The sequence below is a fragment of the Pongo pygmaeus genome, chromosome 5 (assembly GCF_028885625.2).
Source record: "Pongo pygmaeus isolate AG05252 chromosome 5, NHGRI_mPonPyg2-v2.0_pri, whole genome shotgun sequence".
Lineage (NCBI taxonomy): Eukaryota > Metazoa > Chordata > Mammalia > Primates > Hominidae > Pongo > Pongo pygmaeus.
In genome coordinates, this window is record NC_072378.2 from 158,785,126 (window position 1) to 158,796,499 (window position 11,374).

General features: G+C 46.3%; 1 protein-coding gene across 1 annotated transcript; it reads right to left on the bottom strand.

Moving 5' to 3' along the window:
* Positions 1 to 2,017: 2,017 nt before the first annotated feature.
* On the bottom strand, positions 2,018 to 2,498 carry LOC129038549 (thioredoxin). Its single transcript, XM_054491683.2, has one exon. It carries the CDS (start codon positions 2,467 to 2,469, stop codon positions 2,152 to 2,154), a length of 318 nt encoding a protein of 105 aa, XP_054347658.1. The 5' UTR covers positions 2,470 to 2,498; the 3' UTR covers positions 2,018 to 2,151.
* Between the last annotated feature and the right edge of the window lie 8,876 nt (positions 2,499 to 11,374).

Genomic DNA, 11,374 nt, shown 5'->3' on the forward strand with positions numbered 1-11,374 from the left:
CGTGCCTGGCCAACAGGTGGAGCCTTTAAGAGGTAATTAGGCCATGAGGGCTCAGCCCTCTGAATGGACTAAGGCCATTATTATGGGAGTGGCTTAGTTTTAGAGGGAGTGGGCTCCTGATACAAGGATAAGTTCAACCCCAATTCCCCACTCTGTTTCATGTGCTTGCTTGCTTGCCATGTGATGCCTTCCATCTCTGGCTTTGGCCATGAGATGAGCCTCACCAGATGCTGGTGCCATGCTCTTGGACTTCTCAGCCTCTGGAACCCATGAGCCAAATAAACATCTTTTTAATAAATTACCCCATCTGTGATATTCCATTTAGAGCAACAGAAAATGAAATAAGACAACTTTTATGTGAACTCCTAATTTATCCATCCATTCACTCATCCATTCATCTGTTAATTTGTTTATTTACCATCCATTCAATTATTCATCACATACTCACTGCCTGCTGCTGGGCTCTGCATGGGAATAGGGAAAAAACAGTAAACATGAAACTTGCTCTTTTTTCTCCTAAGGCCCAAAATGTTCCTGATGCCTGCTTAGAGCTTCAGTGCTTCAAAATAGCTTAGTATCTATGTTAATATTAGCTGTAGTTTTCAGAGACTTCACAAAATGGAATTTAAAAATTGTTTTTATTCTTCTGTTTTTTTCTTTCTTTTGTAACTTTTTTTTCTGCTCCCACTCCACTGGGATTATTTTGTACTCCTTTAGCAGTCCCATGTAGATGTTTCTTGTTGGTAGTCAGCCCTCCATCACAAGTGATTCAGGAATCCCGGCCCTTTCCATCTGGTGGCTTCATTCTCTAGGGCCTCAAGTTCTTTACACCTAGCTGGCTGGCAGGGGAAGAGAACATGTGGAGAAACACACCCATTTCTTAACTGCCTTGGCCAGGAGTGAGACACTTCATTCTGATTGTAAGTATCAGTCACATGGCTCCACTTGGAGGTAGGGAGGTACTAGGAAATACAGTCTCTTGCTGGGCAGAGACTTCCTGGTTACAGTTCTATCACATGAGAGGACTCGTGGTGTACAATTAGCTGTCTCTGCTGCAATACTCAAAACCCTTGTGTGATTTTGCAGCTGTGAGTAAGATTATTTTGACATAGATAAATCATTGCTGGGATTGCTTACTTTTGTGGTCTAATACTTATACAATACTTAAATGTTTAAGTCTTTCAGAGATTATCTTCCTCCACCTAATTTTTTTTGTTTTGTTTACCTTTTTTTTCTTTTTTTCTGATACAAGGTCTTGCTCTGTCACCCAGGCTGGAGTGTGCCATGGCATGATCATGGCTTACTGTAGCCTCAACCTCCCAAGTTCAAGCAATCCTCCCACCTCAGCCTCCTGAGTAGCTGGGACTACAAGCCTGTGCCACCATGCCTGGCTAATTTTTAAAAATTTTTTGAGATGGGGGTTTCCCTATGTTGCCCAGTTATAACATATATAACATATGTATTATATATGTTATATAATACATATATACAAACTCCTTAGTTCAGGCGATCGTCCCACCTAGGCCTCCCAAAGTGCTGGGATTACAAGGCTGAGTTACAGTGCGTGGCTTATTTTTTATATATAACAAAAATTATGTATTGAATGTCTGCTAAGTGACTCTCTTTGGAGCAATGCTTACTTACAGTGGAGCAATGCTTACTTACAGTATAAAGTTATGACATGACATTTGTATCCATTGGTCCTATTGATAAACATCAGTTGCAGAGTATGAAGTTTGCAGTTACAAAATCTAAGTTTTTTTACTGAGTAAAACTGAAAATGGCTAGCATTTACATAAAAATGGGCAATTTTACAAAATAGAAGTGATAATGGCACACAGTCCTAATTAGAAGGCTTACTTTCCTAAGAGCATGTGAGTGCCAGTGTATTTTCACTAGGTTTTGTCTGTTTTTTGACATCTGCTTTTTTACAGTGCTGATGATTTCTGTTAATTTCATGAATGACACCTTTATCACATTTCAATCTATGATCTCTTTTTTTTTTTTTTTTTTTAAAAAGTGTTAGAATTAATGTTTTATTGTCACGCAGATGGCAACTGGGTTTATGTCTTCATATTTTATATTTTTGTAAATTAAAAAAATTACAAGTTTTAAATAGCCAATGGCTGGTTATGTTTTCAGAAAACATGATTAGACTAATTCATTAATGGTGGCTTCAAGCTTTTCCTTATTGGCTCCAGAAAATTCACCCACCTTTTGTCCCTTCTTAAAAAACTGGAATGTTGGCATGCATTTGACTTCACACTCTGAAGCAACATCCTGACAGTCATCCACATCTACTTCAAGGAATATCACGTTGGAATACTTTTCAGAGAGGGAATGAAAGAAAGGCTTGATCATTTTGCAAGGTCCACACCACGTGGCTGAGAAGTCAACTACTACAAGTTTATCACCTGCAGCGTCCAAGGCTTCCTGAAAAGCAGTCTTGCTCTCGATCTGCTTCACCATCTTGGCTGCTCTATGATCTCTTTTTTAAAAGTTTTGTCTTAAGGCTTCAGAGTCTTCATTTGGAAAATAGTGTCATCATCCACAAAGACCTGGTAACAAACACAGTGCATAGAAAAGTCATTGAGGGCCGGATGCAATGGCTCAGGCCTGTAATCCCAGCACTTTGGGAGGCCGAGGTGGGCAAATCACATGAGGCCAGGGCTTCCAGACCAGCCTGGTCAACATGGTGAAACCTGGTCTCTACTAAAAATACAAAAATTAGCCGGGCATGGTGGTGCGCGCCTGTAATCCCAGCTAGTCGGAAGGCTGAGGCAGGAGAATCGCTTGAACCCGGGAGGCGGAGGTTGCAGTGAGCCGAGATCGCGCCATTGCACACCAGCCTGAGTGACAGAGGGAGACACCGCCAAAAAAAAAAATTCACTGAGGTCCTCAGGGCAAACTTGAAACAGCTGGGAAGATTTTGTATGCACGAGAAAGCCCAACCTAAAATTGTTTAAGGAACAAGGGAGTTTCTCATCTCAGAGAACAAGAGGTTTCAAGATGGTGAAGGCATGTGGCACATACACAGGTTGGCTGTTTCAGAGGGACACTGACCCGGCCATTGTCTCTGGTCCTCCGACCTCACTGTGTTGGCTGTGTCCTCTCACCGCCACAAGGTGGCAGCAGCAGCCGCGGGCACCGCAGCCTTCCTGGAGGAGCGGTTCTCCGACTCAGGACTACTTCCTACCACAGGCTTAAAAACCAAGGACGCCGAAGAGCTTTTTAAAAAAACAAAACAAACAAACAAAATATATATATATAATATATATATAATGTTAATATTTACCATTTTATAAATGAATAAACTGAAAATTTTAAAATATTGATTTGTTATTTAAAAAACAATAAATCTATTACATGTTAACATATACCACATATTTTTATGACAAAAATAACTATAACAAATTTATATAACTATATAAACTTATACATATAAATTTATATAACTATAAAAATTTATTTTAAAACTATATTAAAAATTTAGTGAGAAGGTGGCACTGTTTTACATTTTTACATGTCTTTGATGTCGGCTCCAGTGAGGACAGACAGTTTCTCCTATCTGCCTCTCATGCAATCTGTTGTACATTGCACATCATCACATAGCCTCTGGAAGAGTCCAGCGTACACTCGCAAGAGGCGAGAGTGGAAATGACATCTTAGTATTATTATGAAAACGGTTTGACCCAAAGACCCCCTGAAAGGGAGAGTCCTGATGCCTCCTTCAAAAGCTAAGAAACGGGCTGGGCTCGGGGGCTCATGCCTGTAATCCCAGCACTCTGGGAGGCCGAGGTGGGTGGATCACTTGAGGTCAGGAGTTCGAGACCAGCCTGGCCAACATGGTGAAACACCATTTCTAGTCTCTACTAAAAATACAAAATTAGCCAGGCGTGGTTGCGTGTGCCTGTAATCCCAGCTACTCGGGAGGCTGAGGCAGGAAAATTGCTTGAACTTGGGGGGCAGAGGTTACAGTGAGCTGAGATTGCACCACTGAACTCCAGGCTGGGTAACAGAGTGAGACTCCATCTGAAAAAAAAAAAATACATAAAATTAAAAAAATAAAGGCTAAGAAACGGTTTCTGAAAGGCTTTCCCAGTACAGTACCCCCCGTGTGTAACTGACCAGAACTGGATCATTTGCCTGTTTCTAAGGAAAGAGAATAGCATTGGCAGGATTTGCTTATACCAATGGCTCTCAAACTTGGTGTGCATCAGAATCACCTGTGGAGTGTGTTAAATCACGGACTGTTCAGGCCCCCAACAGCAGGGCTCTGATTCAGGAAGTTTGGCATGGAGCCTGAAAATGTGCATTTTTAACAATCCCCGTGACTGCTTCTGCTGCTGGGCCAGGGACCACATGGTGGGAACTACTGGCACAGCCCAATCAGGATGTGGGGATGTGGCCAGGCTTCCCGGAGTGGACTGTGATATGGATACACACGGATATCTTAATAAACTAGGGTTCATTAGCAAGCAAGTCGGGAGAATGGCTGTGGGTACAACCAACGGTATTTGCTATCCTTATATTCTCAGAAAATTTATGGTGGACTCCTCCAAAATAAATGCTTGAACAATGGTCCTGTTAGTGACTTTTTACTGGTTATCAAGTATATCTTGGATTCATGGTCAAGGGAACAAAAGGGTTGGGGAGGGAGAAAGGGAAAAAAAGGGAAGTATGGCATTGAGATAGAAATTTAACTTTAGAGCCTAACACGTGGCTCACACCTGTAATCCCAACACTTTAGGAGATGGAGGCAGGAACATCACTTGAGCCTAGAAGTTTGAGAACAGCCTGGGCAACATATTGAGACCCCCACCTATTAAAAAGAAAGAAAGAAATTTAACTTTAAAATGCCCCAGTTTGTTTTTTTGTTGTTGCTGTTGTTTTGTTTGTTTTTCTCTTTCTATATAGCCCTGCTGGCTTGAGAAATTTACATTGGATGAACTTGCTGAGGAAAAACAAAATATAATTGGGAGCCGAGTGTGGCAGCTCATCCCCATAATCCCAGCACTTTGCAAGGGTGAGGTGCGAGGATTGCTTGAGGCCAAGAGTTCAAGACCAGCCTTGGCTACAGACTGAGACCTCATCTGTACAAAAAATTAAAAAATTAGATGGCCATGGAGCTGTGTGCTTGTAGTCCTAGCTACTCAAGAGGGTGAAGCCGGAGGATCCCTTCAGCCCTGGAATTGGAGGCTACAGTGAGCCAGGAGCATGCCACTGCACTCCAGCCTAGGTGACAGAGTGAGACTCTGTTTCTAAAAAAATGTTTATTTTTTTCTTTTTTTGAGACAGAGTCTTCTTGCTCTGTCACCCAGGCCAATGGTACGATCTCGGCTCACTGCCACCTCCGCCTCCTGGGTTCAAGCGATTCTCCTGCCTCAGCCTCCAGAGTAGCTGGGATTACAGGCAGCCACCACCACGCCCAGCTAATTTTTGTATTTTTAGTAGAGACGGGGTTTCACCAGATCGGCCAGGCTGGTCTTGAACTCCTGATCTCAGGTGATCCACCCGCCTTGGCCTCCCAAAGTGCTGGGATTACAGGCGTGAGCCACCGTGCCTGGCCCTAAAAAAGTGTTTTCAAGATACTTCTTATGGGAGGTTGGTATAAATATTCCAAACTACAGCAAAATCATGGGTCGGAAAAGAGCCCTATATATATTTACATCAGTGAATTTAAAGAGCTATAGGGCTTTTGAGTTGGGAAGGGTCAGGGAACAATGCCTCCTGCCCATTTCATAGACTCTGAAATGGAGGCTGGAGAGATGTAGTAATGTGCCCAGGTGGAAGCACAGATGAGAACCCAGACCATGTGACCGTCTATTCTTCAGACGTCTCGATTAGTTCTTCCAAGTGGTGGTGAACACAAACACAAAACCAGATAGAACAGATTCTACACGACAGATAAGACCAAAGCGTTTAAGGGAATCACCATCTGAGAGAAGTCACATCCAGTGGATGATGCTTCAGCTATAGTAGTCTTCAGGCTCAGACATGACAGCCCTCGGCTGCCAGCTCCACGGCTCTCCCACCCAGCAGCTCCGCAGAGGGCAGCCAGCTTCCTGAGGCTTGGCTCAAAACTGGCTCCAGCACGGACACCTCCCAGCCCTGGGCCTCCATGCTAGCTCCCTCCCACGTGGCCCCACGAGTAAATAATGGACTCCATCTCACTTTGCTCTCTCAGTCACCGAACTTCAAGGCCTCCAGCCCTCCCCTGCCTCGGGCCTTGGACAGGGCCAGCCTGTCACACCCTTCATGCTGAGCCTTGTAGAGGAAGGTGTGGGGGTCATTGATCCCTTTCCTCCAGGAGGAATGCGAGTTTCTTTCATAAAATCACTCTTCCTCTGTCCCAGAGAACTTTTTTTTTTTTTTTTTTGAGGTACTCTGTCACCATGGCTGGAGTACAGTGGTGCAACCTCAGCTCACTGCAACCTCCGCCTCCCAGGTTCAAGCAATTCTCGTGCCTCAGCCTCCCAAGTAGCTGGGACTACAGGTGCCGTGCCACCACATCCAGCTAATTTTTTTTGTATTTTTAGTAGAGATGGGGGTTTCACCATGTTGGCCAGGCTGGTCTCGAACTCCTGACCTCAGGTGATCCACCCACCTCAGCCTCCCAAAGTGCTGGGATTACAGGCATGAGCCACCATGCCCGGCCCCAGAGAACACTTCTACACAAGAGGTGGGGAAGCTTTTAGAACACTACCAGAAAAAAATTGTTCCCAAAACAGTCATGGCTACCTGCCTTAACAGCTGCTTACCTAAGACCAAGTCAGTGCCTTTTTATTGCTGTTGCTGTTTGTTTGTTTTGAGACAGAGTCTTGCTCTATCCCCAGGCTGGAGTGCAGTGGCACTATCTTAGCTCACTGCAACCTCCGCCTCCCGGGTTCAAGTGATTCTCCTGCCTCAGCCTCCTGAGTAGCTGGAATTACAGGCATGCGTCATCACACCCAGCGAATTTTTGTATTTTTAGTAAAGATGAGGTTTCACTATGTTGGCCAGTCTGGTCTCAAACTCCTGACCTCAGGCGATCCACTCACCTTGGTCTCCCAAAGTGCTGGGATTACAGATGTGAGCCACTGCTCCTGGCCCCAAGTCAATGCCTTTTGAACCGTCGACCATCCTACTTAAAGAAAGTGTGGGCGAGGTGCAGTGGCTCCCACCTGTAATTCCAACACTCTGGGAGGCCGAGGTGGGTGGATTGCTTGAGCCCAGGAGTTTGAGACCAGCCTGGGCAAATAGTGAGACCCCCATTTTTTTTTTTTTTTTGAGACGGAGTCTTGCTCTGTCACCCAGGCTGGAGTGCAGTGGCGCCATCTCGGCTCACGGCAAGCTCCTCCTCCTGGGTTCATGCCATTCTCCTGCCTCAGCCTCCCGTGTAGCTGGGACCACAGGCACCTGCCACCATGCCCAGCTATTTTTTTTGTATTTTTAGTAGAGAGGGGGTTTCACCACTGTTAGCCAGGTTGGTGAGACCCCCATCTTTACAAAAAATAAAAAAATTAGCCAGGTGTGGTGGCGTGCACCTGTGGTCTCACTACTCAGGAGGCTGCAGTAGGAGGATCATCTGAGCCTGGAGAGGTTGAGGCTGCAGCAAGCTGTGATCACGCCACTGCACTCCAGCCAGGACAATAGAGCAAGACCTTGTCTCAAAAACAAAAAGAAAATGTGTACCCAACGATGTGCATCTACTGAGAGTCTGCTCAGAATTCAGGGCCCTAAAGGACCACCTCAGCAATGAAAGCATCGGGAGGAAGCAGAGTGGCGCTTCAAGTGTGTACAAAGTACCGCAGCCCGCTCACCTCCTCCCTTCTCCCGAATGGGGGAAGGAGACAATGATAAAAGCTCTCTTTTCTTGTAAGCTATTTTCTCCTTTCCAGAGTGAGCCAAGCAGGCCTTTTGGTTCTAGATCTTGGTCCAGGTATTACTTTGCTCTGGGAGGTTCTGAGCAGGCTGGTAAGGGGACGAGTTAGCTGATTACAGCCTCGAGCCTTTAAGGCAGAGGGTGAGTAGGACCCTGGGTTGCATTCTGTGTGTCCAGGCCAGGCCATCAGAGTCAAAGGATAGAAGTGGGTGGGCTAAGGCTACTTTGCAAGGCCACACACCTCCCTGGCGACTGCCCTAGCAGAGGCCCTTCCTTTTCTGATGCAAAGCCCCTTCATATGTTCCCACACACTTGTTCTCATTTGGACACTGCCTGGTTCAAAGTAGAAGCTCAATAAATAATCAAAAGGGAACAACCGGGCTGGGCATGGTGGCTCACACCTGTAATCCCAGCACTTTGGGGGGCCGAGGCGGGTGGATCATGAGGTCAAGAGATCGAGACCATCTGGCCAACATGGTGAAACCCCGTCTCTACTAAAAATACAAAAATTGGCTGGGCATGGTGGTACGTACCTGTAGTCCCAGCTACTTGGGAAGCTGAGGCAGGAGAATCGCTAGAACCTGGGAGGCGGAGGTTGCAGTGAGCCGAGATCGCGCCACTGAACTCCAGCCTGGTGACAGAGCAAGACGCCGTCTCAAAAAAAAAAAAAAAAGAAGGAAAAACCCTCCCATACGATTGCTCTCAATGGGACAAAGTTCACCAGCAGAGGCTTGTAAGTGTGTTTCTTCCCAGGTTAAACATTCTTATTTTCTTCTTCAGGTGTTTATAAAACTGTATGACATTGTAAGACAGCTTCTGGAGTCCTCACCATCCTGGCCACCCTCAAAGGATGTGCTGCAACTCATCACTGCTTCTTCACGTGTGGCTGTGGTGGCCTCCAGAACTGCAGGACAGTCTGCAGGTGGCATGGCTGAGTGGAGCACAGCAGGGCTACAGCATTTCCCCTGGTGCGGACGCTGGGTTTCCAGTGATGAAGCCTCAGCTGGTGCTGTCATTTTTGGCTCTCGGGACACCTTGAAAGGGGAAGGGCTTGCATCTTACTCTTCAAAAGCTCTGACTCCTCTGCCATCTCTTTACGTCCAGGATCCAGTTTCCCTATCCCTGTGCTGAGTGTCTTGGTTGCTGAAGGGCTTGAGACAGCAGAAACTTTGGACTCTGAGTTACGTCGCAGCCAGGAAGAAGGGGAGTCGCCCAGCAGGCTGCTTGGTGACAGGGAGGCAGGGAAGAAGCCTGCAAGAGCTGCTGGAGCTTCATTGTCTGGATGTCTTAGAGGAACATGATGGCCAAGGAGGGCTGCAAAGAAGTGTGGAGAGAAGGGAAGGGCACAGAGGCCAACCCAGGTGCCTGGCTGGCTGTGACTGCAGATCCCTTGTGCCCCCAGGCCCAGCCTTAGGGTAGGACAGTGGTGATGAACCACTGCCAGGAGCGCAGCCACGTTTTAATGAGTGGTCAAGATACACTGTTACCAGAATGCCTATCAGATTCATTCGGGCTCTGAGCTCACTGTGTGACCCAAGGCAGATACAAAGGAAAGTGATTTGAAGAGTAACTTTCAAAGAAAGGTCACGTATCTCAGAACTTTCGGGAGCTTGGTCAGGATAGTAAGAAGCTTTTCCCAAACTTGACTCTGGAGCTACAGGCCTGCCAGCTGACAGAGTCACGATCACGAATGCCACATGAGGGACGCTGTTTCTTATAGCAATTATTACGGGGTTTTAATTTCTTCAAGTGTGTTGCCAAAATCTACTGTTTAAAAGTATTTAAACACAACAAAATGGGACTAATTGGATCTGTGGGATTTCAAAGGACAGTGGAAGGGTCCCCATTACCAGATCTCCCTGCTAACGGCTCCCAAATGCCACAGATTTCTAAATAAGCAGCAACATTTTTGATTTCACGATTAGAAAGGATTTTAGAGAAGCATAAAATGCAGGCTTCCCAAAGGGCTGGGAGGCTCATGCCTGTAATCCCAGCCCTTTGGGAAGTCAAGGCAGGAAGACTGGCTTGAGCCTAGGAGCAATACAGTGAGATCTCGTCTCTACAAAAAATTAAAAAAATTAGCCTGGTGTGGTGGTGCGTGCTTGTGGTCCTAGCTACTTGGGAGGCTGAGCTGGGAGGGTCACTTGAGCCTGGGAGGTTGAGGCTGCAGTGAGCCAAGATTGTACCACTACACTCCAGCCTGAGCAACAGAGCAAGATCCTGTCTCAAAAAAAAAAATTCATAACAGACATAATAGATTATTATAAATGAGTTTTAAAAGTTTTAAATCACTTTCGTTCTGAACATGCAGAGGGAGAGTAGATTCCTAAGCGGGCAGGGGTAAGGTAGGGGACAGAAGGCACACACTGAGGGAAACAGGGACAGAAAGAACAGCAAAAATAAGAACAAACGAGGCACAGAGTTTGGCCCATTGTAAGCATTTAATAAAACTTAGCTATTATTATCATTGTTATTTTTCAGACACGGGGTCTCACTCTGTCGCCCAGGTTGGAGGGCTGTGACCTGATCACAGCTCACTGCAGCCTCCAACTCCTGGGCTTAAGTGATCCTCCCACCTCAGCCACCAAATAGCAGGGGACTACAGGTGTGTGCCAACACCATGTCTGGTCCTTAGGTATTATTATTATTTTTGAGATGGAGACTCACTCTGTCGCCCAGGGTGGAGTGCAGTGGCACAATCCTGGCTCACTGTAAACTCTGCCCCCCAGGTTCAAGCAATTCTCCTGCTTCAGCCTGCTGAGGAGCTGGGACTACAGGTGGCCGCCATCACGCCAGGCTAATTTTTGTATTTTTATTAGAGACGGGGTTTCACCATGTTCAGGCTGGAGGTATTATTGTTAGTAGTAGTAGTATTTTTTTTTAGATGGAGTTTCGCCCTTTTTGTCCAGGCTGGAGTGCAATAGCACAATCTCGGCTCACTGCAACCTCCGCCTCCTGGGTTCAAGCCATTCTTCTACCTCAGCCTCCCAAGTAGCTGGTATTACAGGCATGCGCCACCATGCCCGGCTGATTTTTTGTATTTTTAGTAGAGACAGGGTTTCTCTATGTTGGTCAGGCTGGTCTCAAACTCCCGACCTCAGGTGATCCGCCCACCTTGGCCTCCCAAAGTGCTGAGATTACAGGTGTGAGCCACCGCACCTGGCTTATTATTATTATTTGAGACGGAGTCTCGCTGTGTCGCCCAGGGTGGAGTGCAGTGGCATGATCTCAGCTCACTGCAACCTCTGCCTCCTGGGTTCAAGTGATTCTCCTGCTTCAGCCTCACAAGTAGCTGGGATGACAGGTGTGTGCCACCACACCCGGCTAATTTTTGTATTTTTAGTAGAGATGGGGTTTTGTCATGTTGGTCAGGCTGGTCTTGAACTCATGATCACAGGTGACCCACCTACCTTGGCCTCCCAAAGTACTGGAAATACAGGCATGAGCCACTGTGCTCGGCCCAAGTATTATTTTTTGATTGAGCACCTCTTGTGAGCCAGGCATATAATT